Source organism: Bubalus bubalis, chromosome 4, assembly GCF_019923935.1.
Source record: "Bubalus bubalis isolate 160015118507 breed Murrah chromosome 4, NDDB_SH_1, whole genome shotgun sequence".
Lineage (NCBI taxonomy): Eukaryota > Metazoa > Chordata > Mammalia > Artiodactyla > Bovidae > Bubalus > Bubalus bubalis.
Window position 1 is genome coordinate 90,267,217 of NC_059160.1, and position 27,292 is coordinate 90,294,508.

General features: G+C 52.2%; 1 protein-coding gene across 1 annotated transcript in view; it reads right to left on the reverse strand.

Moving 5' to 3' along the window:
• Positions 1 to 4,894: 4,894 nt before the first annotated feature.
• Positions 4,895 to 27,292, reverse strand: part of FAIM2 (Fas apoptotic inhibitory molecule 2) — a 34,081-nt gene continuing 11,683 nt past the window's right edge. The window contains exons 6-12 of the mRNA XM_006075795.3: positions 24,948 to 24,998; positions 24,617 to 24,656; positions 24,089 to 24,126; positions 23,477 to 23,564; positions 23,132 to 23,227; positions 21,449 to 21,502; positions 4,895 to 8,517 (exon numbers count right to left, since the gene is read on the reverse strand). Of these exons, the coding sequence (XP_006075857.1) occupies positions 8,368 to 8,517; positions 21,449 to 21,502; positions 23,132 to 23,227; positions 23,477 to 23,564; positions 24,089 to 24,126; positions 24,617 to 24,656; positions 24,948 to 24,998 (517 nt within the window). The 3' untranslated portion in view covers positions 4,895 to 8,367. The remainder of the gene's footprint in view (positions 8,518 to 21,448; positions 21,503 to 23,131; positions 23,228 to 23,476; positions 23,565 to 24,088; positions 24,127 to 24,616; positions 24,657 to 24,947; positions 24,999 to 27,292) is intronic.

The window sequence follows — 27,292 nt, forward strand, 5'->3', positions numbered from 1 at the left end:
CAGGGATGGGACAACCATAATAGTTGCTCTGGTTCAAAAGCGAGGAAATGAGAGGTATACAGAAGACGCTGTTTATGAACTCCATCTGGGCACATACATGTTGCCCATTCCTTGATTAGGGTCCAATATATCCCTCTGGCAATGATTCTCTGCGGCTCTTCACTGCACCCTCAGTCTGGCTTCTTGGTTTTGCCTCTGAGTCACTTTCTTTTCCATAGAAAGTAGTCCATATTGCCTCTGAATTGTTTTCTCAGCCTGCTTTCTGTCCACAGATGTCCGGGAGTTCAAAGTGTTCTCCATTTTGCACTGTTTCTGTCCCTTGGCAATTGAACTGGTGGTGCTACTGCAAATACAGCTGTCTCAAAAACTGTGGTTTTTCTGACTTATTGAGGATCGGGCCAATAGGTGACAAGAATCACACTCATAAGTCTCTTTAAGACAAGGCTGTCTCTCATTGTCTTGGGCTCCCAGTGAGGCTGCTGAGGGATAATATTTTTAAGATCCTTCCGTGTTCAATCACTCTGCATGTCCAACTTTTTGCAGTCCCGTGGACTGCAACCAGCCAGGCTCTTCTGCCCACGAGATTTTCCAGGCACGAATAGTGCAGTGGATTGCCACTTCCTTCTCCAGGGGATCCTCCCAACCCAGGGGTCTAATCGGCATCTCTTCATCTCTTTTGTCTCCTGCATTGACAGGAGGATTCTTTACCACTGTGCCACCTGGGAAGCCCATTTAAGATCCTTAGAGGCCCTGTTGTTTAGCAGAGTGGGTCCTCCCCCGACCCTGCTCCCTGGCTGCCAGGCAGCATGTGGGATCTTAGTTCTCTGACCAGGTATTGAAAAATAAGCCCCGAGCATAGGAAGCATGAAATTTTAACTGCTGGACCTCCAGGGAAGTCCCAACAGAGTGGGTTTGCAACAAATGCCTTTGAGATTCTTAGGAGAACTTTTGTCTTTCGGAAAGATTCTATGAGGCACCAGCTTAGAATGTCCTAAGGTCTTAACAAAGGGTTTTACATTCACACCTTTGGCTTCATCTTTGCTAGGAGATCATGTTTTCCTGACAGTACCCTGGATTTAATCTTTGTCCTAAGGTCTTTAATAAAGTATTGTTTGCTGGCTGGATAAACTGTCCCAAGCTTTTTATATCTCCTCCAAATTTTGTTTAACAGAATAATTCCTTCTTTAGCTCTTCTCTCACTATCTGTTTCTTATGATACAAAGCCAAAACAAGCCAACTGACATTTCAGCATTCTGCCTGGAAATCGTCTTAGCAAGATCCATCAGTTCATCAGGTATTTTTTCTAGTTTTCACATTTAAGTTTTGACATAAAAAGGGTCTGTGTTCCTCTGGGTTTCAATTATATTTTCCTTTGAACCTTTATATACAGTCTCCTCGGAAAAGGCGATGGCACCCCACTCCAGTACTCTTGCCTGGAGAGTCCCATGGATGGAGGAGCCTGGTGAGCTGCAGTCCATGGGGTCGCTAAGAGTCGGACACGACGGAGCGATTTCACTTTCACTTTTCACATTCATGCACTGGAGAAGGAAATGGCAACCCACTCCAGTGTTCTTGCCTGGAGAATCCCAGGGACGGGGGAGCCTGGTGGGCTGCCATCTGTGGGCTCACACAGAGTTGGACACAACTAAAGCGACTTAGCAGCAGCAGCATGCAGTCTCCTAGTGGTCCTTCAAGTTTCCTTAACAGTCTCATTGAGACTTGTCAGGAATCTTCTACCACCTGGTCCCCAAACCAGTGCTGTACTTTTGAAGTTTTTTTACAGCAGTGTCTCACTTCCAAGGACCAGCTTCTGTTCCAGTTACCTGTTGTTGTTCAGTCACTAAGTCAAGCCCAACTCTTTGCGACCCAAAGGACTGTGGCATGCCAGGCTTCCCTGTCCTTCGCTATCTCCTGGAGTTTGCTCAAACTCACCTCCATTGAGTCGATGAGCCATCCAACCATCTCATCCTTTGTCATCCCCTTTTCCTCCTGCCCTCAGTTTTTCCCTGGGGGCTCAGATGGTAAAGCGTCTGCCTACAATGCGGGAGACCTGGGTTCAATCCCTGGGTCAGGAAGAGAAATAGAAGGAGAAGGAAATAGCAACCCACTCCAGTACTCTTGCCTGGAAAATCCCATGGACGGAGGAGCCTGGTAGGCTACAGTCAGTCCGTGGGGTTGCAAAGAGTCGGACCCGACTGAGCGACTTCACTTTCACTTCAGTTTTTCCCAGCATCAGGGTCTTATCCGATGAGTCAGCTCTTTGCATCAGATGGCCAAAGTATTGGAGCTTCAGCTTCAGCATCAGTCCTTCCGATGAATATTCAGGGTTGATATACTTTAGGATTGACTGGTTTGATTTCCTTGCTGTCCAAGGGACTCTCAAAAGTCTTCTCCAGCACCACAATTCAAAAGCATCAATTCTTTGTCACTCAGCCTTCTTTATGGTCCAACTCTCATATCTGTACATGACTACTGGAAAAAAAAACATATAGCTTTGACTCAACAGACTTTGCAGTGGCCACAGGACTGGAAAAGGCCAGTTTTCATTCCAATCCCAGGAAGGACAATGCCAACGAATGTTCAAACTACCTTACAATTGTGCTCATTTCATATGCTAGCAAGGGACTGCTCAAAATCCTTCAATCTAGACTTCAACAGTACATGACCTGAGAACTTCCTAGATTTAAGGTGGGCCCTAAATCCAATGACAAGTATCCTTATAATAGAAAAGAGAGAGAAATTCGAGACTCAAAGACACAGAGGAAAAGGCCAGGTGAAGACAGAGGCAAAGACTGGAGGGCAGCCACCAGCCAAGGAACACTAAGGATTGTCTGCAACCACCGGACGCTGGGAGAGAGACATGGAGTGAATTCTCCCTCAGAGTGTCCACAAGGAACCAACCCTCCCAACACCTGGATTTCAGGCTTCAAGCCTCCGCAACTGTGGGAGAATAACTTAGTTCCGTTGTTTTAAGCTATCCAGTTTGCAGTAGTTTGTTATGGCAGCCCTAGCAACATGTATGGATATGAGAATTGGACCATAAAGAAGGCTGAGTGCTGAAGAATTGATGCTTTTGAACTGTGGTGTTGGAGAAGACTCTTGAGAGTCCCTTGGACTGCAAGAAGATCAAACCAGTCAATCGTAAAGGAAATTAGTCCTGAATATTCATTGGAAGGACTGATGCTGAAACTGAAACTCCAGTACTTTGGCCACTTGATGTGAAGAGCTGACTCACTGGAGAAGACCCTGATGCTGGGAAAGATTGAAGGGAAGAAAAGGGGGCAACAGAGTATAAGATGGTTGGATGGCATCACCGACTTGATGGGATGAGTTTGAGCAAGCTCTGGGAGTTGGTGATGGACAGGGAAGCCTGGCGTGCTGCAGTCCATGGGGTCACAAAGAGTCAGACATGACGGAGCAACTGAATAACATCAGCAACTAATGAAGATAGAATGGGTAAATAGAGACAGTGAGACTGAAGGGCTGGTTGGGGGCAGGAGGTGGTAAGGGAGCCCAGTGTTGCCAACTTGGGCTGCCATCCTTCTGGCTTTTAAAAATATTTATTATTTATTTGGCTCCCACGAGTGTTAGTTGCAGCACACAGGACCTTTGATCTTCCTTGAGGCATGCAAACTCTTAGTTGCAGCATGTGGGATCTCATTCCCCAACCAGGGATTGAACCCAGGCTCCCTGCATTGGGAGCACAGAGTCTTAGCCACTTGGACACTGGATGGCAGCCAGCCGTCTGTTTTTGCCAGTCCAGCCCTCTGAGCCTTCATTCACTTCCAGCCCCAATTCAGGCCTCCTTTTCCCACTGCTCCACATCTCCTCAGCGCTTGCTTTCCTGCCCGTGTTGCTTTAAGGCACACTTATTTGGGACTCTCAGCTAAATGTCTGGAGCCGTTGGGTATGTTTTCTCTCCTGCAGCACCAGTGGAGATTTCTCTTCCTACCTCCTGCCAGCTGTGGAAGTGCTTTGTATGCAGTAGGTGCTTAATAAAAGTTATTCTTCCTTCAGAGTCCTCCAAGTATTGCCCTGTTCCTTTCCCTGCTCCAATTGAATCGATACCAAAAGCTTGTCAGAGGTGAGATAAGGTCTCCCTTTGCTCCAGTGTGACGTGTCCCTCCCATATGCCACCCATAGCCCCAAGTTCCACAAAGGAGTTTGGTAATGTCATCATCACCCCACGTGTCCTGTAAAACCACCCCCAATCACTCACTCATGTGTAAACTGGACAAGTCACTACAACCTCTGCTCTTGTTTCTTGTTAGGTACAATAGAAGGGTTGGAAGGGTTTCGTTCATTCCTTCCTCCATTTATTCGAAAGCTATTTATTGACACCATTTGCCGTAAGACCTATGAATTCAAGGGTGAACAAGACCTGGTTCACGCCTTCATGCATCTCAGATTTTATAGGAGACAGAAGGAGTGGTTAAAATACACCTAGAGTGGTACAGGGCAGAGGAGCTCCGAGGAAAGAGCAGCCAGGGCACCTGGAGGGAGGAGGGAGAAAGGTTTCACAGGAGAGGCGACTCTTACTACATGGGCTTCTAGGGAAACAGATTTGGGGTCAAAATAAGGAAGATTCTTCTAACAGAATTGTGCACAAAAGAACAGGCTTTCATGGAAGGCCCCCTGTCGGGAGGAGCCTCTCGCAGAGCTGTGACAGGTGCGAGGATCAAAGAGCCTCCACCGAGGGTCCATTATGTATCGACACAGGGGCCAATGTGGACCGTGGAGATTTCACTCTCACTTAGCTACGCTGGGGGCATCAGCTCTGGTGTGAATCCCTCTCACTGAAGCTGAGTTAAACCTTACACGCACATACACACACACACACACTCCCCAAGCCAGAGCTGTCTAAGGCGACAAGCAAAAGGTAAGAAAGGAGACATTTCTGTATCATTATTACTTTTATTCTTATTTCCTGTCAGACACAGACCAAGAAGGTGAGGCCAGGGAAGGAAACAGCGCGGACCCCGGGAAAACTTGAAGGAGCTGAGGCCTGAAAGACTTGCCTGGGAGTGTTCTCTGCCCTCAGACATCCGAGAGAAAGCTCTGGGGCTGGGGGGCACAGGGGTGGTTTCCAGCAGACAGGTAAACAGTGTCTGAGACGCGACAGTGATTGGACTAAAGGGGACAGCAGGAGAGTGGTCTGGGGTGATCTGAGAAGAGCCCGGCATGAAGGCCAAAGGCCAGCTCCTGCCTGCAAACCCCAGGCTCCGTCTGCTTCTCCTCAGCACAACCAGGCCCTGCTTTTCCTCAGGAAGCCACAGGGGGGCAGCAAAGTGCTTGTGTGCAATCCCAGGTGGGTCAGGCAGGGAGAGGTGGAGCCTTTTGTTTGGAATAAGAGTCTGGGTCATCCTGACTCCCCTGGGAGGTAAAGCTGAGGATGGGAGAGCCATGATTCCTGGGGCTTCCCCAGGTGATACAGGAGCCACACCTGAGCCTGGGGACTGGTGCTGGAGGCCAGGGACTTATGTATACCTCCCTAGCCTCCCCTCATCTACAATCCCCAAGAGAGGCTCCTTTGATTTCTCTTCCCCTTAGTGAGAGATCTCCCACCCACATCACAGATGGTCAGGTTCCTGGCTGCCTCCAGCTTTATCAAATCAACCTGTCGCTTCCCAGGCCCAGCCCCACCCTTGCCAAAAATGTGAGGGGCCAACAGGTTCCCCTTCTCTTCTGCAGCTTATGGCACCTGCCCAGCTTCAGTTTCTCTGTTTCTCGTAATCCTGCATTCCTGTTCCCCGCCCTTCCTCCTTCCAAGATCCATTCAGGTGTCCCCACGCATCTCGTGCTTCAGTGTAGGTGGAACGGAGGGGCCTCAGCCCTGGCTCTGCTGCCAGCCCAGCAGGTCACCCTCTCAGGACCCAGAACAGGGGCCTCTGCAGCATACTCTGCTTTGAGGGGCCCTGACTGGCCCCCTCAACATCGTTTAAGGCTGAGTGGAGTGCTTGCCTCCTCCCCATGCTTTCGGAGCTTAGCCTCAGAAGAGCTTCTCAATCCCCAGTGTCTTCATGAACTGTCCTATGAAGAGGAGGGCTTGGATCGGTGGATTCTGAGAAGTATGACCAAGGCCCAAGCTGAAAATTACAGGGCAAAGGGTGGAGGAGATAACCCCTCTAGAACTCAAACTAGAAATCAGAAGAGGAATCAAGGGACCTCAGAGGAGAGGTGGTTAAAAAAAAGTCTGTGCAAATATGTGTTCTGGTGCCTCCCTCTGTGGCACTCTGGCCACAGTCTTCCATTTTGCTCATAGAAAAACTGAATCATAGTTAGCAAGAATCACTTGCTTAATACCATGAGCCCCTTGGCAATGAGGCACCAGAATCCTTCTTCCCAACTTGTGTCTAGAAGTTGGAAACTACAGAGTGCAAATCCGGTGGTGGTAGCGGGGGAGGGGGGAGATGGAAGGCCAGGGAGGGGTTACTCAGGACCACAAACTCCCCCGAGCTGTCAGGGCCTGACCACTCAGTCTCATTCCAGCCGCCATCCGGTCTGTTAGCTGTAGGATCTTGGATCAAGCCTCTCCATCACCTCAGCTCTCCTCTGTGCCATGGGCATGTGCAGAGTACTTCCTTTGCAGGATCACTGTAACGGGTTAATTTAGACAGCACACAGGGAGCAACCCACCCACGCTCTCAGTTATCTCCGTTTCACATACCAACACCACCACCATCCATTCTTGATTCCCTCTCTCCTCACATCCAAGATGGAACAAAGCTTCACACACTTCTGCAATATTTCTTACAAGTTGGAGATAGGAAGGATGGAGAGGGAGGGGTTGAGAATACGTAGATAACATACCTAGTTACCCTCCCCAGGGGCAAAGAGAGCCACTGGCATGTGGGAAGAGAGGCAACCCTGGAGGGAGCAGTCAAGGAAGGGTCCAGGTATCCACTCTGAACCTGACTCCACCCAGTAACTTTCCACTGGCTGAGTTAGCCACTAGCCAAGGCAGCTTGTACACTTCCCCTAGGTGTGGCCTCCTGGTCCACTCTCCAGCAGACCTGCAGGGGACTGGTGGCTGACGCACACAGTCTGCCTGAGATCTCAGCTGCCTGGAGGCTGATAAGGAGACCCGATCCCATCACATGAGACCAGCCAGAGGGACTTGCCCTGGTTGTTAACATCAGCTGGATGGTTTTCAAATTGGAGAGATGAGGAGATAGGAGTGGAATGGCCTGGACCTCTGAACTGAGTGGTCAGAGAAGCTGGGAGTAGAGACACGGGCACTGCCAGTGGAGGCCTCAGGAGGCCTGGCTGGGGCTAAGCCAGCAACTGGCAGTGGATGAGGGAGGTTTTGGAAGTAAGATGGGCAGAAAGGCCTTGGGGAAGGGCTGGAGGCAGGGCCCAATTTCCTCCTGGGTCAGGGGTTCGGGGTGGGTGCTGCTGGCTCAGCAGCCAGAATAAGTCTCCTTTTCCCAGAACACCCAGTCTTCCAGTGTTCAAGCCCTTACTCAGCCTCAGGCCTGTGAGAGCAGGCTGGGGATTTAAGAGAAGACAGTGAGAGGACGTTGGTCTCAGTCCTGCCACATCTCCCAGGAGGACGCAAGTCTGGGAGAGTCAGCGATGCTGCAGAGCCCAGTTGCTTGGCTGCTTGCTCCCTTGGAATCTCAGGACAGGTCTCTACTCAGGAGCAGGGCCCCCCTACACCCACCTCCTGCCCTGGCAGTGCTGTGTTGTGACCCAGAAGGGTAGACCAAGGCAAGCACAGATGGTACTGGCTTGCTGCCCCTCTCTTCTGCCCCAGGGCTCAAGTGCCTAAAACAAGCCCCTGGTTCCAGAGCTGAGGGAGGCTGGGCAGCCTGGGACAGCCATCCTGTTAACCCAGTACCCTTGCCTCTCCGCAGAGCACACACATCTTGTCTCCCAGTTGTCCTCCCCACCACTTCCTTACAGAACGTCAACGCCTAAACTGGAAGGAGGGCGAGAGGCAGGGGTTGGGCACAGGACAGTGTGCCCCAGGGTCCCACACTGTGGGTGGCCCTAGGAGGAATCACAGTCAGGTTGCAGGCTTCAGCTGGGCTTCCTGGGGCCTCTTTCCCACATCTGAAATCCTGCTGGGCTTCTCCCACGCATCCCTTGGGTCCTCAAACCCAGAGGGGCCTCCAGCCTTGATGGTCCCAGTCTGGGAGAGGTAGCTGGGGGAAGGAGCGGCACAGGGGACAGTACGACCGGGTTCCACAGGGCCCCTGGTGGCATGGGTACAAGCTGCAGAGGGTGGGGTTGAGGACAGTGAGCGGGTTGGCCAAAGGCTGGGCTGGCAGCTAGCTTTATATCTCGGCTTGCAGGAGCACAGGGAGGGTCAGAGGACCAGCAAGGGGGCATTCTCTGAAGGAAGGAAGGGGTGGGAAGGGCTCCTCATTCCCGGTTGGTGCCAAAAAGCTGCAGGAAGAAGGTGAAGATATAGATGATGTCTAGGTAAATGTTGAGGGCTCCAAAAATATACTCTTCAGGGCTCAGCGAGTGGCGTCGGCTACCCATCAGCAACTGGGTGTCAAAAGCCAGGAACTGAGGGAAAGAGGAAGAGAGAGAGAGAGGTCAGAAAGTCTGATCGCTCTGACACTGACCAGTGGCCCACCCAGGCCCACCCCCGATACTGTTATTACCTGCAGCCTGGCTGCCCAGTGAGCCTCCTGAGAACTTTCCCAACACCTTCCATCCCTAATTCGACACCTATTTGCTGAGCACCTACTATGTGCCAGGCACCGATGTGGCAAAGAACAAGACAGACCAGATCCCCGACCTCACAGAGCCCAGAGCCTAGTGGGTAAGTAATTCTTAGTATGATGAGTAACCAAAGAGAAACCCAAAATGCCACCAGAGGCTGATGACAGGAACCTGACCTATGAGTGTGTCAGGTGTCAAGGAAGGCTTCCTGGAGGAGGGGACCTTCAAGCTGAAGCAGAGTCTTCTTGCCATTCCCCTCAGGGACCTACTCTTAGAGGACAAATAAATCCTCTGTATAATAGCAAGCGGGGAACAAGCACTTGTTCTGTGCTTTACAGACATTCCCTACTTCATCCTAATAACATCAGTATCCAGTAAGGATTCTCCCTTTCCTAGAGGAAACCAAGGCCCAGAGATGTTCAGTACATTACCAAGGTTACACAGCTGGGAAGTGGCAAAGCCAGGATCTGAACCCAAGCAGGCTGACTCCAGAGCCTGCTCCTTGAACTGTTCTGCCCTGTGGTTTACGGGCAGTACCCAGGGTTACTGTGTCTTCTGCCAGCAATCAGGCTCCCCCAAGAGCCCCAGCAACCTGCTCAGAACAGCAGAGACCATGAGGAACACCATGCCATGCCTGCTTTCAGGGTCTCACCACTTAGTGGTGGGCACTTACGGATGATTACCCTATAACCTCGGAAATGCCATAATTAGGGCTGATTGGGCAGGAGGAAGGTGGCCCAGGAGAAGTGACTCTTTACCTGGGGCTTGCAGGATGAGTAGGGGTTTTCTAGATGAAGTGGGCCTGGGGAAGCCCTGGAGGTGAGGGTGGTGGTGTGATGAATGAGGAATTCACCGTGGGGAGAAGTGGAGCAAAGGGACAGACGGAGAGAGGCCGGAGCCCAGGGGCCAGAGGCTCCAACAGGGAGCAGCTCCAGCCTGTGGGACATCAAAGCATGTCACCCTTGAGGGCGGGGAGGTGGGGGTGATTGCAAGTATGGGCTTGAGAGTCAGACCGGCTTGAATTCCAGTCTCAGTTTCGCCACTCACTCACTCTGGGACTCTGGGCTAGGCTATTCAGTCGCTCTGAGCCGTTGAGTCCAACTCGGCAGAAGGGAGATGAGTGTGCTCACCTCCCGAGGTGGTTGTGAGAGTGAGATAATGCTTGCGAGGCGCCTGGCCAGGTGCCTAACACCTGGTAAGCACTTAATGAATGGTGGCTATTAGTGCGGATTTACTGTTATTGTCTGCAGGAGAGGTGCCCTCTTGAGGACATGTGTACGCTGTGCTGAGACGCAGGTGTCTCCTGCCACTCATCAAGGAGGCAGAACTGTCGCCAGGGGAAGCTGGGTGGCCTTCGCAGCAGGCAAACAGAACCACAGCCAGGGCTGAGGGGGCTGTGTTCAAGGCACAAGAACAGGACTGGAGTCGGAACACCTAGGTTTGGTCTTTAATACCTCGGAGCCATCCACCACCTGACCTCAGTGTTCTCATCTGCAAAATGGGACGGTAATGATGACCACACCATGGTGTGGTTTTGAGGGTTGATGTCTGACAGTGTATGTGGCATCAACTTCTTATTCTTTAGTGTCATTCCACTCCATTCTACTCTGCTGCTTCTCTTTTCAATTTGGATTCCCAGGTAAAGCTTTCTTGTGTAGGGAGAACAAGCAAGGAGAGGGGCTGACTCAAATGCTCCAGGCTGCTCAGTGGTCACGACTGCCAGCACAAGTTAATAAACTGCCGATCTGGCTTACCAATCATTGCTTGCTTGGTTGATTTCCCAGAGCCTGGTCACCCCTGGGTGAGCTAATGAAATCAAATCTCTCAACCTAGAAGGCTTGAACCTGACCCTATTGGAGGGGTGGTGGGGGGCTGCTCTCCAAGGAGCCGCCTAGAACAGCCAGCTGGCTTTTCTCTTGGAGAAAAGTATTAGTCACTCAGTCGTGTCCTACTCTTTGTGACCCCATAGACTGTAGGCCACTAGTCTCCTCTATCCCATGGAGTAGGTTACCACTCCCTTCTCTGGGGATCTTCCTGACTCAGGGATCAAATCTGGGTCTCCTGCATTGTGGGCAGATTCTTTACTGTCTGAGCCACCAGGGAAGCCCTTTTCTTTGAGAAAAGAGGGATGAAATGGATCCTGTCCCTGCCTTTGGCGCATGGCCATGGATGCTGATCTCCATGGACTGTGTGGGAGAGTTTGCTCCAAATTTCCACTCCACAGCCCAGTACCACCCACCACTGCAACTTCATGCCTGTTGAGCCAGCGGAAGGGTTTCCATTCATTTATTCCCAACAATATTTAAAGTGAGCATCTACTATGCTACAGGGAATTGCCTTCAGAGCACTGACTGTCTAATGAGAGCAAAAAACATGATCAGAGATTACGCTATGAGCATGGACGCACACAGGGAAAAGTAACTTGATAATCTCCCTGGGTGATGAGCACTGTTAACTAACGTCTTGGCTGAGAGCAGGTATCTTGGTTATAGTTAGCACCTTAGCTGGCAGCCAAGATCTCAGTTGAGAGCTAACAACTCAGTTGCCCGCTAACATCTAAAATGACAGCAGGTGCTTGAGTTGCGAGCCAGCTGGATATGAGACCCTTCAGGAGGGACATGGCGGTCAGGGGTAGGAGCAGGATGGGGGTGCTATTAACTTACATCTGAGCAGTCTTCACACACTAGTGCTTTATCTCACTTGCCCAGTTCACCCCAGGAGGTGGATAGTATCATCATTATTTTACACAGGAGGAAGGGAGGCTCAGAGCAGGTGAGTGACTTGCTGATGGCCACTTATCCAGCTGGAACCAGTTTACCTTCTCCTACATCCCGAAAGAGACGGTGGGGGTGGGGTGGGCTTGCTGGGAGGGAGGAGGCACGTGCAGATGGCACAGAAGACAAAGGCAGACTTTCCTGGCTCACCCTACTGGTCAGGGCTGGACTTGGCCAGGCCCCCCGGGCCACGCAGTCGGCCTGATCCTGGGGCGCCCAGGCTTGCGTCTGCCGCCCTCCCGGAGGTGAGCTGGAGACGCTCTGAGGGAGCCATGCCATAGAAAGGGCAGCACAGAGCCACCAATGAACAGGCACTAGATACAAAAAGCTGGGGTTATAATGGGTTGAATCAGCATAAAAAATAATACGCGGACCGTGTCCATCCCATAGAAATGCCAGCAGCACACCCAAAGCTGTTCAAGGCAGCGTTGCTTCTAACAAAGAAACCCTGGAAACAACCCCAAACTCGATCAATTGTGCTGAGGCAGAAATATCTCTGATAACATCTATTATGAGAAATGAACAACAGACAGAAAAATCCATATCACATTCGCTCCTTTACCTAACAAAAAACCTATGACATAGAAGCTACCTAGCATATATCTATAAAATGCATATAGAAAGGTCTGGAAAGAAAGACAATTAACCACAGCAATTACCACTGGGAAGGCAGGGAAGGATATGGCATGATGACATTTGCTTTATGTTTATTATTTAAGGTTAAAAAATGAAATATATGAATAAACGTATTCAATTCCTGGGTTTGAAAAATCCCCTGGAGAAGGGCATGGCAACCCACTTAGTATTCTTGCCTGCAGAATCCCAGGGCCAGAGGAGCCTGGTGGGTTACAGTCCATGGGGTTGCAAAGAGTTGAACATGATTTAGTGACTAAGCATGCACGCACATACTATATATTAGAAAATTTTAAAAGAAGGGTTAAAGTAACACAAAAGAAGAGTTCATGAACCCTTTCATTTAATGCTCACCACAAGCCCCTGGGGCAGATATTGCATAATCATCTCTACCAGGGAACTGAGGAGACTGAGGCCCTGAGAATGTAAGTGCCTCACCCACTTCACACAGCTGAGAGGACAGTCAATTCCATTCTCTTTCCACCGTGTGACATCACTTTGGGGCATGAGGTGGGTGTGTGTGTGTGTGTATGTGTGTTTGTGTATAAGGATGGAAGAGGTGGGAAGAAAAGTGTATCCAAAGTTCATGGCTAAGAGCCCAGCGGGCTACCTGAGGGGTGCAGGGAGCGCTGGGCCCATCTGCTCCTCACTTTCTGGGCTAAAGGGTGAGACTGGGCTCTGAGGATTCCAGAGAAAAGAGACTAACTGCCAGCTTTAAGCCCTTATGCCCTCGGTTGGGATGTAGGACAGGGAGAGGGCACCTGAGTGGAGACCTGCTTCAGTCCCATAGAAGATACTTCTGTCTTCAGTGGCTTGGGTGTTAAAACTTTAAACAGCACAGGGGACTTCCCTCGTGGTGCAGTGGCTAAGACTCTGAGCTCCCAAGGCAGGGGCCCAGGTTCAATCCCTGGTCAGGAAACTAGATCCCATATGCTGCAACTAAGAGTTCATATGCCATACCTAAGACCCAGCGCAGCTGAAGAAATGAATACATATTTAAATAAAAGAGCAGTTCTGTTTTTTTTTTTTTTTTTAAATTTAAACAGCACAGATGACCTCTGCATGCTGCAGTCCTGGGGAGCACCTTCAGGTGGGCCACCACTACCAAAGGAACAGGGTCTGACAGGGTCTGGACAAGAGGGGAGCAATGTGAGAAGGCAAGTTAAAAAGGAAGGGTGTGCATGTAACAGAGCTCAAGAACATGGACTGGGGAGTCCCATAGACTTGGGTTCAAAGCTTGCCTCTGACCTTGGGCAACCGACAACTGCTGCTGCTGCTAAGTTGCTTCAGTCATGTCAGACTCCTCACGGCCCCATGGACTGCAGCCCACCAGGTTCCTCCGCCCATGGGATTTTCCAGGCAAGAGTACTAGAGTGGGGTGCCATTGCCCTCTCCAACTGACAGCTGCTAATAGGTAATATTATTGTTCACTGATGACATGCCAGGCACTTTCTCAGTGCTTTGTATATACTGATTCACTTACAAGTTACAAGCTATGGGGTGGGAACTATTATCTGAATTTTTTGGATAAGGAAACAGAAGTACAGAGAGTAACATGACTCAATCAATCCACCCAGCTTAAATGTTGCAGAGAACGGATTTGAACCCAGATACTCTGCTCCAAGGGTTTCCCAAGGAGCGATAGTGGTAAAGAGCCCACCTGCCAACGTAGGAGACTTAAGAGACAAAGGTTCAATCCCTGAGTTGGAAAGATCCCCTGGAGGAGGGCATGGCCACCCACTCCAATTTTCTAGCCTGGGAAATCCCAAGGACAGAGGATCCATGCGGTCGCAGAGTTGGACACGATGGAAGCAATTTAGTGTGCACACACACACAGTGCTCCAAAATCTGGGCTCTGAACTACAAGGTTAACATGTACGATAAGAGCGAAAGCTCCCAGGGCAGCTGAGAAACTACCACATTCCAGGTGCTCAGCCATTTTCTTTTTTCCATTTATATATTATCTTATTAAGCATTACCACAGCCTTGTGAAGCAGTTAATATTAGCCCCATTATCAAAACGAGGCACAGAGAGATCAAGTAACTTGCCCAAAGGTCACAGTGGCAAGAGGATGAGTGAGGTCTTGACTGTGGTTTGGGTGGGATGCCCGTGGTCACCTGGAGAGCTCCCCGGAAGGCCTCCTGCGAGCACCTCCCCCGCTCAGGCCCATGTAGATGTGTCCTGCCCTGAGCCCTAGTGGGACTCTTAATCACCCCTCCTTCAGTCCACAAGCCCTGGGGCAGGGGGTTTCCTTCACCTTCTCCGAGTTAGGGTGTTGGTTTGAAGGGCTTGGTTTGAGCAGGGCGTTGGTTTCTGAGGATTAGTGTCTGAGGAAGTGAGACTGAGTTGAGGCGCAGGAGCGGGGCACGAGTGTACTTTCCTCCTGAAGGAGCAATTACTGGTCAATCCACCCTCCCTCCTCCTGCCCTCTGAGGAATTCATTTGGACTCCAGGGTTCGATGAGGCCTCAGGTTGGGTATCAGGGCTGCTATGGTGGCAGAGGGCGGGCTGCCGAATAGAGAAGGTTCTCTCACGGGATCCCTTAAGCTCATGGAAACCAGTGAGGCAAAGGAGTCACCAAATTCTGAATGAAATAAAGTCTGAAAGAAAATCATATCCCTCCCTCAGGTCTGTGTAGCCATTTTTACTTTTCAAAGTGTTTCTCTAACTGTGAAGAAGGCAGGGCATATACCATAGCCTCCACGAGAAAATCAGGGCAAGTGGTGGGGTGGGGCAGACTGGGTCTCTTCCCTGAGCCCCTCAAAGACTGGGGAAGATTCCCAGGACACGTGGATTCCCAGGTGGATCTGGATGAAGAGACTGCCTGAAGCCCAGCCTCTGGATGACAGAGGCTGAGAAGGCCTCTCTGGACCCTCCTGATGTGAGGGGACAGACCTCTCCAGGCCTCCATCTTTCCATCTGTGAAATGGAAAGGGAGACAGAATAGAAAGAGTGCTGAGCTGAGAATCAGAAAAAGGGGTGTTTCATCCAGTCTGGCAGCCAACACTGCATGCGTGTGGTGTGTCTGTGTGTCTGTGGTGTGTGTGTTATATGTTGTGTAAGTGATGTGTGGTGTGTATGTGTGACGTGTATATGGTATGCATGTGTATGTGATTGTGTGGTATGTATATGTGTGTGGACTATATGTGGGGTGTGTGTGTGTGGTATACATGTGGTATGTGTGGTGTATGTATATGTGTGACGCGTGTAAAGTGTGCATGTGTGTGTGGTATGTGTGTGTGTGGTGTGTATGTGTGATGTATGCAAGTGTGTATGTAGTACATGTGGTATAGGTATGTGGCGTATATATGGCGTGTATGTGTGTGTGGTTGTATATATGTGTGGTATGTATGTGTGATGTGTGCAGGTGTGTATGTGGTATGTGTGGTGTGTATATGTGTGACATGTATATAGTGTGCATGGTGTGGTGTGTGAAGTGTGTAGGTGTGTATGTGGTATGTGTGGTGTATGTATGTGATGTGTGTGGTGTGCATGTGTGTGGGTGTGTGCATGTGTGTATGTGTGTGGTGTATATATGTATGGTCTCTGTGGTGTATGTAGGTATGTATGTGGTATGTGTGCTGTATGTGTGTGATGTGTGTGGTGTGCATGTGTGTGTGGTGTGTATGTGTGTGGTGTGTGTGGTATATGTGGTGTATATATGTGACATGTGTATGGTACGCATGTATGTATTTGTGAGTGTGTGGTGTGTGTATATGTGACTGGGGTGTGTAGGTGTGTATATGGTATATGTGGTGTATATGTGACATGTGTATGGTGTGCATGTGAGTGTTTGTGAGTGTGTGGTGTGTGCGTGTGATGTGTGTAGGTGTGTATGTGGTATATGTGGCGTATGTGTGTGACGTGTATGGTGTGCGTGTGTGTGTTTGTGAGTGTGTGGTATGTGTATGTATGTGAGTGGTGTGTGTGTGTGATGTGTGTAGGTGTGTATATGGTATATGTGGTGTAGGTGTGTGACGTGCATATGGTATGGGTGTGTGTGTTTGTGAGTGTGTGGTGTGTGTATATGTGAGTGGTGTGTGTGTATGATGTGTGTAGGTGTGTATATGGTATATGTGGTGTAGGTGTGTGACATGCATATGGTATGGGTGTGTGTGTTTGTGAGTGTGTGGTGTGTGTATATGTGAGTGGTGTGTGTGTGTGATGTGTGTAGGTGTGTATATGGTATATGTGGTGTAGGTGTGTGACGTGTGTATGGTGTGCCTGTGTGTGGTATGCAGGCACGTGGTGTGTGAGTCTGTTTGCGCTCTCTCTGGGCCTCAGCACAGGAAAGTCCCTGCCAGCTCTGAGTGCTCACGGTCCTTCCGGGGGACTGAGGACAGATGGCTATGAGTGCCCCCTCAATGGCCAGGAGTCAATACCCAGAACTGGAGGCCCAGCCCCTCTACAGAAAGAGCATCTTCCCATCCAAGCTTCACTCACCCAGACACCATCAGACCCTGATGCATCCTGTACTGACCACGCAAGTGCTCTGGGCCGCCCTGTCCTTGACTCTGGGACACTGCAGCGGCCTCCTAAATAATCTCCCAGCCTCTGTCCTACTCATGAATCTGGCTTCTCACTCATCTTCCTTAAAGCACAGGAACGAATGTTGCCAGAGGTCCTGAAACTGGCCAGGTGGGACAGGCAGAAGAAAGTTCTCTTCCCACTGAGCCTGACACCTAAAGTCCTATTCCTGGTTTCTCCCCAGGTATCAGGGCTTGGCTTCATGATTTCAGGGACTGGGAGACTTCACTTCCCCAGAGGAGGACCAGCTCTGAGGTAGAGCACCTGCCCACAGTCATGTAGGTACAGAGGTGCTGCCGCAGCAGAAAGGCAGCCATCCAGGCCCTGTGTGCTCGCTCCCTCTCTCTTTCTTCCTGCCCCAACTCTCCTGCTCTGTCCCAGCCCCTGCGCCTTGCCTCACCACCCCAGCCCACCCATCATGCTCCCCTGCCTCGCTTTCCATCAGCTTCTACAAAAATGCACTCAAGGAGGGGACATAGAAGGGAGAGGAGAACGGGGCCACCCTGAGCCCAGAAACTTCCAACTGACTCACCACTTCCACTGGCATTTGAGTCTGGTGCCCAGAGGGGGGTTACAGGGTAGGGCGATAGAGAAAAACCCAAGCCTCTCGAGAATGTGCCAAGGCTAGTCAGGGTGAGGCCCAGGAGGGGCCCATCCCTGCCAGCAGGACCATGGCCCTAAGAGACCTTGGCTCCCCATCTCCCCAATCTCAGCCTAGTCCAGCTGGGAGGCCCTGCTATCCAAGACAACAGTATTTCGGGGAGGGGCTGAGGTCTGTAGGAGAAAGCCCTTTGCTTCTCACAGCCCTTCCAAGGCCCAGGCTGGTGGGGCTGGGGCAGTTCTCACTGGGGGCTGGGCCCTCCTCTAGTACTTCTCTTCCCCCTTTTCTCACACATCCTCCCCGAGGCAGCAAGAGGGGCAGGGATCGCTGAGTGACATCCTTGCCTAGCTGCAGTGCTTGGAGCACCCTTCACGGTGATGAGAATTCGCCAAAGGCTAGGGTAGGAGAAGGCAGGATGGACAGATCGAGAGACCAGGGGTGCTGGACACCAGTTCTGGGGATAGGTTGGACCACAGATTCCAAAGGACAGAAGTGATGCTGGAAGCAGGATCAGATTGAGGTCAAGGACCTTCTGAGTTGAGGTTAGTGGAAAGGCACGGGAACCTTAGTTCTTATGGGGCTGGGCCTCTGTGGGCCTCCATCCACGTGAAACTGAGAGGGAGGGAGGGGAATGAGTCCAGTGGCCCCTCCTCAACCCTCCCCACACCGTGGGATGGGCTGCAGGTCTTCCTTCCTTTGACCCAGGTGACAGAGGGCAGGGGATGGGGCTGGGGGACTGACGCCACTGCTCCTGACCACTGTTTACATGACTCGAAGGATAAGCCTGACAGAGGAGAGTCAGTGTGTTGCTCTCCTAACGAAACATTAATGGGTAATTAAGTGCAATGGTTCCTCCTCCCCTGTGACTCACAGGAGATGGATGCCTAAGTCAGCTGTGCAGTCATGCTTTCTGTGCCTCACTCTGACAGTGCCTCAGCTGGACCTGACCTCTCTGGTGTCCGTTCATTCTGAAAACAACTAGGGGTGCCTGCTGTGAACCCCTAGGCTGTGGGTACAACAGCCAGCCACTGTTCTAGACACTGTGGATGCAGTGACAAGCCAGCCAGACCCAAATCCCTGCCTTCAAGGAACTTAAATTCTGCTGGATAGAGACAATAAATAAACCAGAAAAATATACAGTATGTCAGAGGATGAGATGTGCGATGGAGAGAAATAAAGGGAGCAACCTGTGGGCATGCCTACATGTGTGTGTGTGTGTGTATAAACACACTCAGCACACAAGACTGTAAACAAAGCAAACACTGGAAGGAGGGGAGATGGGGAGCCGTGAGAAGATCAGAAGGAATCGACAGAGGCAACAAGGGAGCAGGGACCTGGGGCTGGGAGTGAGCCCGCTATCCTAGGGAGCAGCAAGGATGCTTGTGGCTGCAGCAGAGTGGGCGACCAGGAGCGGGAGGCCATGAGGTCAGGAGGGCCTGCGGGCAGTGGGCAGCGATTGCTGGAGGCCAAGTGCAGAAATGCTGCTGCTGCTGCTAAGTCGCTTCACTCGTGTCTGACTCTGTGCGACCCCATAGACGCCAGCCCACCAGGCTCCTCTGTCCCTGGGATTCTCCAGGCAAGAACACCGGAGTGGGCTGCCATTTCCATCTCCAAGTGCAGAAATGATCTGACCTTCTTTAACAGTGAATAGGAGCCCTCCCACTGCTGTGGTACTGACACAGACTGCAGGGGGCAGCACCCAGGGGAGGCATTTCGAGAATCCAGGTGGGCCATGGTGGCGACGTGGACCAGGGAGTAGCCATGAAGGTAGAGGCAAATGCTGGTGCCTGGACACCAAGTGAAGAAGAGGCTTCTGGGGGGGAGGGCGTGAACAACTGTACCAAGTGCTGCCGAGAGTCAAGCAAGACAAGGACTAAGAAATGACCACTGGGTTCAGTCACAGGGAGCCCACTGGGGACCCTGATGAGAACATTTAAAGAGGATTCAGTCTTCCCTGGTAGCTCAGCTGGTAAAGAATCCACCTGCAACACAGGAGACCCCAGTTCAATTCCTGGGTCAGGAAGATCCCCTGGAGAAGGGATAGGCTACCCACTCCAGTATTCATGGGCTTTCCTGGTGTCTCAGACCGTAAAGAATCCACCCACAGTGTGGGAGACTGGGGTTTGATCCCTGTGTTGGGAAGATCTCCTGGAGGAGGGCATGGCAACCCACTACAGTATTCTTGCCTGGAGAATCCCCATGGACAAAGGAGCCTGGCAGGCTACCATCGATGAGGTCGCAAAGAGTCAGACACGACTAGGCGACTAAGCACACACAAGAATGATGGAGTGGAGAGAAGGGAGGAAGGGGGAAGAATTGGAGACCGCATGGATTCCCTTATAAGAAGCTTTGCTCTAAATGGGGGGACTAGAGGCAAATGTGAGTTAAGGGTTTTTTGTATTGCTATTTTTTCAGTTGGGAGAAATTACAGCCTGTTTTTATGCTGATGGAAAAAATCCAGTAGAAAGGGCAATACAGATGGTGCAAGAGAAAGAGGGGGAACATTGCCAGAGAGATCGCCCCAGCCTCTTCCCACTTCAAGCCAATAGAAGTTGTCCTCTTTGAGGGGGTTCTGGAAATGGCAGCAGGCTGGGCCCAGGACAACTGGGTCCTGCCCTAAATCTGCCCTTTACTGGCAGTGGGACTCTGTGCCAGCCCCTTAACACCCATGACCTCAGGTATATCTAGAAAGCAGGTCTTCTAACAGCAGCATTGCCTCCCTCCCTGGGATGTGATGGAGATCCCATGAGGTAATATGTGTGAAAGTGCTTTGTAAAATGGAAAGGGTGGAACCAATGGTTGGGATTGTTTTTATTATTTCTAATAACAAACGATTATTAAACAAATTTAAGGGATTACTGTTCATCCAACCTTACTTGTCTGCACAGTCTCCCCGCACAGCTGACGCATGTGCAGCAGCGAGAAGCCAAGCACACTTCTGACCCTCCCTCGGTGATTGCCCTCCTCCCACTCTGCCCTGCCTGGACCCCTCTTCTTCCATTTGTCCCTGCAAACACTGTTCTCTGAGGCTTCCCCAGTCTCACTCCCCTCAGTCTGGCCCTCCTGCTTCCTTTCCTCCTAGGCTGACTCCCCTGACCCATCCTTTTCATTGAGATTTGTCTTCAGCAGGTACTATCTGCAGGAAAGGCTTCCCTGATGGCTCAGCAGGTAAAAAATCTGCCTGCAATGCAGGAGATATATGAGATGTGGGTTTGATCCCTGGGTCAGAAAGATCGCCTGGAGAAGGACATGGCAACCCAGTCCAGTATTCTTGCCTGGAGAATCCCCATAGACAGAGGAGCCTGGCAAGCTCCAGTCCATGGGGTTGCAAAGAGTCGGACATCTCTGAGCGACTAAACACACACACATCTGTAGGAAAGACTGCTGGTCCAGGAACCAAGAGCAATCAGTGTCACAGGATAATCAACCATCCTGGTTTGTCCAACCTTGCAGTTCCTAGGGGCTTTCCCCCCAAGAAGGGGGACTTTCGGTGCTGAAACCAGTAAGGTTCTGGGTCAACCAGGATGAGCTGGTACCCCTAGTCTTGCCCAAGGCTACGCTAGTTGATTTACCATTCATTGTCTTATGTCTCCTGCATTGGCAGGCGGGTTCTTTCCCACTAGTGCCACCTGGGGAGGGATTTAAAGTCTCTGAGCTCAAGCCCCTCATCTTAATTTGAGAACAACAGAACCTATTTTATAGAGCTACGGTGAGGAGTTAGTGTATGTGAAGAGCTTGCTGTGGGAGAAGTAAGTGCTCAATAAAATATTAACTATCACTGTTATCGGTATCATCATCATTAACACTCTCAGCTTGGTGAGGGCAGCCAAGGACAAGTTCAATGTACATGCATCTGTCACAGAGTACCTGGAATCTCCTTTGCTCCAAGAAATCTTCCCAGATTACCTCCAGGAGACAGCCAGGGCTAACTTAGTCCATGTGGTAGGGACACCCTCACTTTCCTGCTCCCACAAGCGACACTGAACCTCTCCCCAGGATCGAGGGGTACCTCTTCCCAGCTCTGTTTAAAGTGTCAATTCTGCTGTTACAACCTTCCATGCCCGTGCACAGGTCAGCTGATCTGTCTTGGAGACCTGAGCAGCACTGAGTCCCGCCCCTGCCCACTGATGCTCCATGGGGGTTCAGAGAAGTGGACCATGAGGAAGATAGGGACGGAAGAGGGGCCTGAGGAGGTGGTGGGGGGCTGAAAAGGCGGGGCCCCGGGGGTACACTCACCAATGTAAACACGCCTGCTCCCAGCACGGCATACACTGCGTGGAGCCAAGGTACCTGCAAGGCAGACAAAAATATGGACTCAGGGAGGGTGAGGGTGGGTGGTGGGGGCGAGGGGCAGCGGGAAAGGGAGAAGGGGTCAGTCCTGAGAATGGAGGATGAAGGACAGACCTCCCCAGTGGGGGCCCTCTCTCTCACCGCCCCCCTAACCCAGCCCTAGACCGAGAGGTCCTTAACCCTCTGGGCTAGGGGAGCCCCAGAATAACAGTGATCGTGAGGGGCTGGCAGGGGAGCTCCCGACTGGCCAGGACTTCTTCGCTCCACACACAGCCCCAGGCTGAGGCTGGCCCAGGGTGACTCATCCTATGGGGCCCTGTCATCCTCCCAGCCTGAGTCTGGCTGGAGGCTGCGCCCTCCTCCCATTATGCACTCATTCCTGGGCTCTCGGTCCGCCTGTCGGGACCCCCTGGCTCTGCCTGTGGGGGTGAGGGTCTCAGAGAGAAGCGGATAGACTTTAGGCCAGGGAGGAGGGGCACCTGGAGTCCTTGTTGCTGAACTTGATGGGATTGTCTGCCCCCGCTTCCCAACCTCTGCTCCCCCAGGGGCCTCAGTGGCACCTGGCCGTGTGTGGAAACCTTGCAAGAGGTGCCAAACCAGCCATGCCCTCTGTAGGGCCTTCCCCTAGAAGATTCCTGGAAACACAGGCATCCTATGAACCTGACCCGGGTCAATAAAGGGTTCTTTGAAGCTCTGGGCCCCTTCCTGTACCCATCCCCCATCCTAGATACACAGAGGGCCCCCAGGCCAGCTCCGGCTCCTCCCTTCGTCAACAGGATCCTGGGAAGAGCCAAGGAAATGCCAGAACCAATCCTGATGTCCTGGACTGGGAGCCAATACCCGGGGGCTGGGCAGGATGGGGTAGGGGAGCGGCAGTGAGGAAGGCTGCTCCTGGCCTGGAAGACAAGGGGTGGTGGGGACCAAGAGGAGCCTGGGGGCACGCACAGCAGTGGGTTCAGCTGGGGTCCAGTAGCTGCTCTCTTGGGTTCCCAGGATTCAAACCCCCTCCTGTGATGCCCTCCGTCTGCCCCTTCTCCACCTGCAGCAGCCCGAGTGCCTGGAATAGGTCACTGAGCCCCGAGCAGTCCTAGCTGGGTTTCCCCACAGGCCAGACACTTAAAGAGCTGAGATTCGACTGTTCCCATGGACCCCCTCATGAGGTGAGGGTGTGCTTAGAGCCCTGCCGTCTCACTTTCCACCTGCCTGGCCAGCCAGATCCTGCCTCTCTGGACTTGACTGATCCCCCCAGAGTCCCAGGAGGCCTGTCCTCGGGGCCCCTCTGGGCTTCGTAGCCCCATGGAACTCCAGAGCCCCTCCCCTGCCTAGGGTTTACAAAAGCTCCTAGCCCTCCGCCTCAGCCTCGCCTCCACCCTAGCGGGGAGGATAGGAAAGGTGAAGCCGGATGTGGCTTGTGGAGCGGGCAGGTGCCCAGACCTGCCAAGAAAAGCCTGTGTTTGCTTACACTGCCAACAAGCCCATGGAAGGTGCCAGGAGGGGCAGGACTGGATGGCAGGCTGTGAGGCCTTAGCTCCGGGCCTTCCCTGGAGGGCGCAGGAGGAAGCGGCAGCCTCAGGCCAGCAATCCCACCCCCTTTATCCCCAGGGGCGGCAGGCAGAGCCAGAGACTCACATATTGGAAGGGCAGGAGGATGGCCAGGATGAGCCCACTGAAGAAGAGGGTCATGAGCAGCACGAAGAGCACACCTTGGCAGGATGTGAAGTCGAACTGCAGGGATGGGCTGAGCGTCAGCTGCAGGGCCCCTCAGGCCTGGACAAGGCGGCCCTGGCCAGAAGGCTGAGGCCTCGGCGGCAGGCTGCCTTCCAGTGCTCACCCCAGAACCTGGCGTTCCTCCCCATCCACTCCAGGTGCCCTCCCCACACGCTTCTCATCGTTGTGACCTCTCCCCAGCCAGGGATCCAAGCTTGGAACCTGCACCCTCCCTGCCTTCCTGGGCCCACGGGCCCCAGAGCTGACCTTGGTCTGGAAGCTGAAGACGGTGACAGAGAGGCAGACGAGGGCCGTGATGCTCAGGCACAGCAGCACAGACGTGGTGTTGTAGTAACTGCAGGACCCGCAGGCAGGGGCTCAGCTTCGGGGCAGGGCTTCCGGTCTCCCCCAGCCCTCCTCCCAGGCCCACCCCCTTCTGCAAGGACCTGATCCCACCTCCATGGGGCCCACCTTCCCTCCTTTCCCATGATCCTCCCTCTCCTGTCTCCCCATCCTTTCTACTGGAACCCAACCTCCCAACATGCTCAGGACTCGAAATCCTGTTAGAAGGATCCTGAAGTGGTGGTGGTGGTGGGGTTTGTGCTGGTGTATGGAGGTGGCTTTCAGGGAACTGCATGAGCATGAACGTGGGGTCCTTTCAGCTGCAGCTTGAGAGGTGTCACTTTGCTGTCCTCGGTCTCCCACCCCAACCCCGCCAGCCTGGCCAGGTCTTGGAGGCACTGTCCAGTAGAGTGCAGGAGGAGTGGGCTTGAAGCCAGCATTTCCTACCCGCCTGCCCCTCCCCAACACCTGCCTAGCCAGCGCTCCCAGGAGGGATAGTGTTTGGGGCAACTCCCCCATTCTGCCCATCTACTTTACCTGGACAACATTCCAGTGAGGTAGGCCATGGACAGGGTCTGAAAGGAGAACAGTGTGAGGGAATGGTGGGGCCCAGACACCTTCAAGGGCCAGCCTGGGTCTCCCCGCCTTGTGTGCACCCCTCAACTCTGAGTCTGCTTTGTGCATATGCGCTTACCTCCAGAACTTCATCTGGGGAAGGAGGTCCCAACAGGCCTTGAGCCAGCTGTCCCTTTGTTCTTTTGCAGCCCTGCTCTTCCCCTTTCCTATGACCATCCCCCTTGTTACCCACAGCTCTAGGATTTCCCACACAAACCTCTTAAAAACACAATCATAGTGGAAAGAGAGAGTGGATGGAGTGGAGAGAGGAAGCCCATTTAGAAAGAGAGGGTGAATTGTCTTTGAAGAAAAAGTGGGGTGAAAATACCCCTGCCTCCCTCCGTGACCTCATCTTGGCTGTCCCCAACTCCTGGCCCTCAAAACTCACTCTGCATCCCTGCTCCCTCCATCACTACAGCATCTGTCCCCAGACACCCCCACGTCACTTACAAAGATGGTCAGGAGGATCAGGTTCCAGGGGAAATGCCTCCTGTAAGGCAAGCCGCCAAGTTCAGAGGAGAGTGGGGTGTGAGCAGCACAGACCGGGGCTCCGCAAGCTCACCCCCGCTCCTGGGGCACATCCCCATGGGCCCCCATCTATCCACTCACCCTCCCCCCACCTTTGAGGTGCCAAGGAAACAGGGGAAGGCAGGTCTGCTTAACAGAGCCCAGAAAATGGGGCTCTCTTAGGGTGCACAGCACTGGCGGCAGGCAGGACTGGGGCCAGATCTTCCAAGACCCTGCTCAAGTTCCCACAAGTTCCCCCCTCCACCATCTTTACCTGGGTCCAGAACAGCAGGCCAGGGTCAGGTAGGTCGCAAAGAACACAGCACTGCGAGAGACAGACAGACGGGGGAGTCAGCTGGTCTTTCCTGAAGCCTTTCTACTCAAGTCGAATGCTCAACCCACTCTCTGCCCACAGGACACCAAGCAAGGTGCTGCGGGTCAGGGGCAGGGATTGGTTAAGCCCACAACCATCCTAGAACCTTGCAACAGACAGGGTGATAGTCCAGTTCCGAAACAAAGGAAGGGGAATAAGATGAGCCTACTTCTAGAAATCATGAATCTTGGGTGCCATAGGATAGCTAACCACCCAATCAAAAGTGATTTTCCTCCAGACAATATCTTATAACTTGTGTGTGTGTGTATATACACAAACATATATATATGGGCTTCCCAGGTGGCCTGGTGGTGAAGAATCCACCTGTCAATGCAGGAGACACAAGAGATGCAAGTTTGATCCCTGGGTCGGGAAGATCCCCTGGAATAGGGAATGGCAACTCACTCCAGTATTCTTGCCTGGAAGATTCCATGGACAGAGGAGCCTAGCAGGCTGCAGTCCACAGAGTTGCAGAGAAAGAGACATGACTGAACACACACACATGCATGCATATATATAGGTGTATATGTACAGTTTCATATATGGAGTTCATATAGTGTTCTCTATGTGCCAGCCAGAGAACTACATGCTTTATGAATATTAACTAATATAATCCTCACATCATCTCTGTGAGGCTCATTGAGGCCAGCCGACTTGTCCAAGGTCACACAACTACCACAACAGCAGAGGCAGGGTTAGAACCCAGGCATTCTGGCCCCAGAGTCCTCACTTACAACAACTAACCCACACTGCCTCCTTCAGGCCTTTCCTAGACCTGTTGCTACTTGTAACGATCTTGTTTTTCCTGCCAGCACCCGGCACAGTGAGAAGTACCTATGGCATGAATTTCTGGATTAGGTGGCCATGTCCACCAGGAGACTGGCAGGAAGCTCAAGTGAAACCCAGAGACAAGGATTGAGGGTTAAGGATTTTCTGGAGAGCAGTGGAGGTGAGGCCAGTCCAGGAGGGGGGAGATGAGGGCTGAGGACCCAAGGGTGGGGCACGATCATGCCTACCTAGATTGGTGCCAACACCAATGCATGGTCTCCAGTGCCCAATGTGCCCTCAGACATGGCACCTGTCATCCCTCCCCATCTCTGTCCTCAGTTCTCTTCACCCATCCCCTATGGCAGCAATGCCAACCATCCTCCTCCAGCTTCAAACCTCCCAGGCTGCCTCACTCTCCTGCCTGGTCTGCCCTGATGTGTCCCAGAAAGATCTAGGATGAGGTGGGGCGCCCTGGCTCCCTGTCTGCCACCTGGAAACATCACGTCACGGATCTCTATGTGCTTCCTCCCGTCCCTCCTCTCATCGCAGACTAATCCCCCAAGCCTCTGGGTCCCACACCCTCCCCTGTCCTGCCATTGACCCTCACACACCTCCTCAGCTGTTCTCCTGAATCTTTAAACAACACCTTTAATGGTTCTAGCTACTGCTACTTTATCCACCCTTATAGCCAAGCTTCTTGAAAAAGTTGTCTCTGTTCAAGGCATTTTCTCCATCTCATAATTACTCCTCAACAAACCAGCCTGAGCCCCAGCTTAATGAGAGCTGCCTTTGCAACATCACTATGACCTTGTTGAGTCCAGTTGACACTTGTCCATACTTATCTTTCCTGGCATCTCAATATCTGATCTCTCACTTGTTGCCCTGGTTCCACAATGACATAGCCTTGGGTTCCTGCCTAACTCCCTTGGTCACTCCTTCTCTACCTGCTTCAGCACCAGGTCTCTTCTGTCAAGCTGTCTCCTTTCACGCTCCCCTTGGGTAGGTTCACTCATTCCTAGAACTCCCTTTATCAGGCAGATGCTCATGACTTGCACACCCATATTTCTTATCTAGAATTTCCTTCTCAACCTCAGACCTGAATAACCAACTGCCGACTGGGCAGACACGTTCAGAAACATGCCCAACGCAGAAGGTTAGAATCGAACTTGTCCTCTTCCTTGCTCCTTCTTGGGCACCCCCCATTGCAGCCTTGGAGTCACCCACCCAGCAGCTCAGTCAGCTGTAACTCCCAGCCTGCTACACCCAACTAATCACTTGGACCTGTAAGTCCTCTACCTAGGCAGCTCTCAAATCTATTCCCTTTTCTCCATTCCTGCAATCACCCTTTTAGGTTGAGCCACCTCTGTCTATCTAGTCCTTCTGCCTCCAACCCTGCCTGCCACTCTCCAAGCTACAGGCAGATCCCATCATGTGACTCTTCTGTTTAAAATTCCAAAGACCTGGCAATGTCTTGTGTG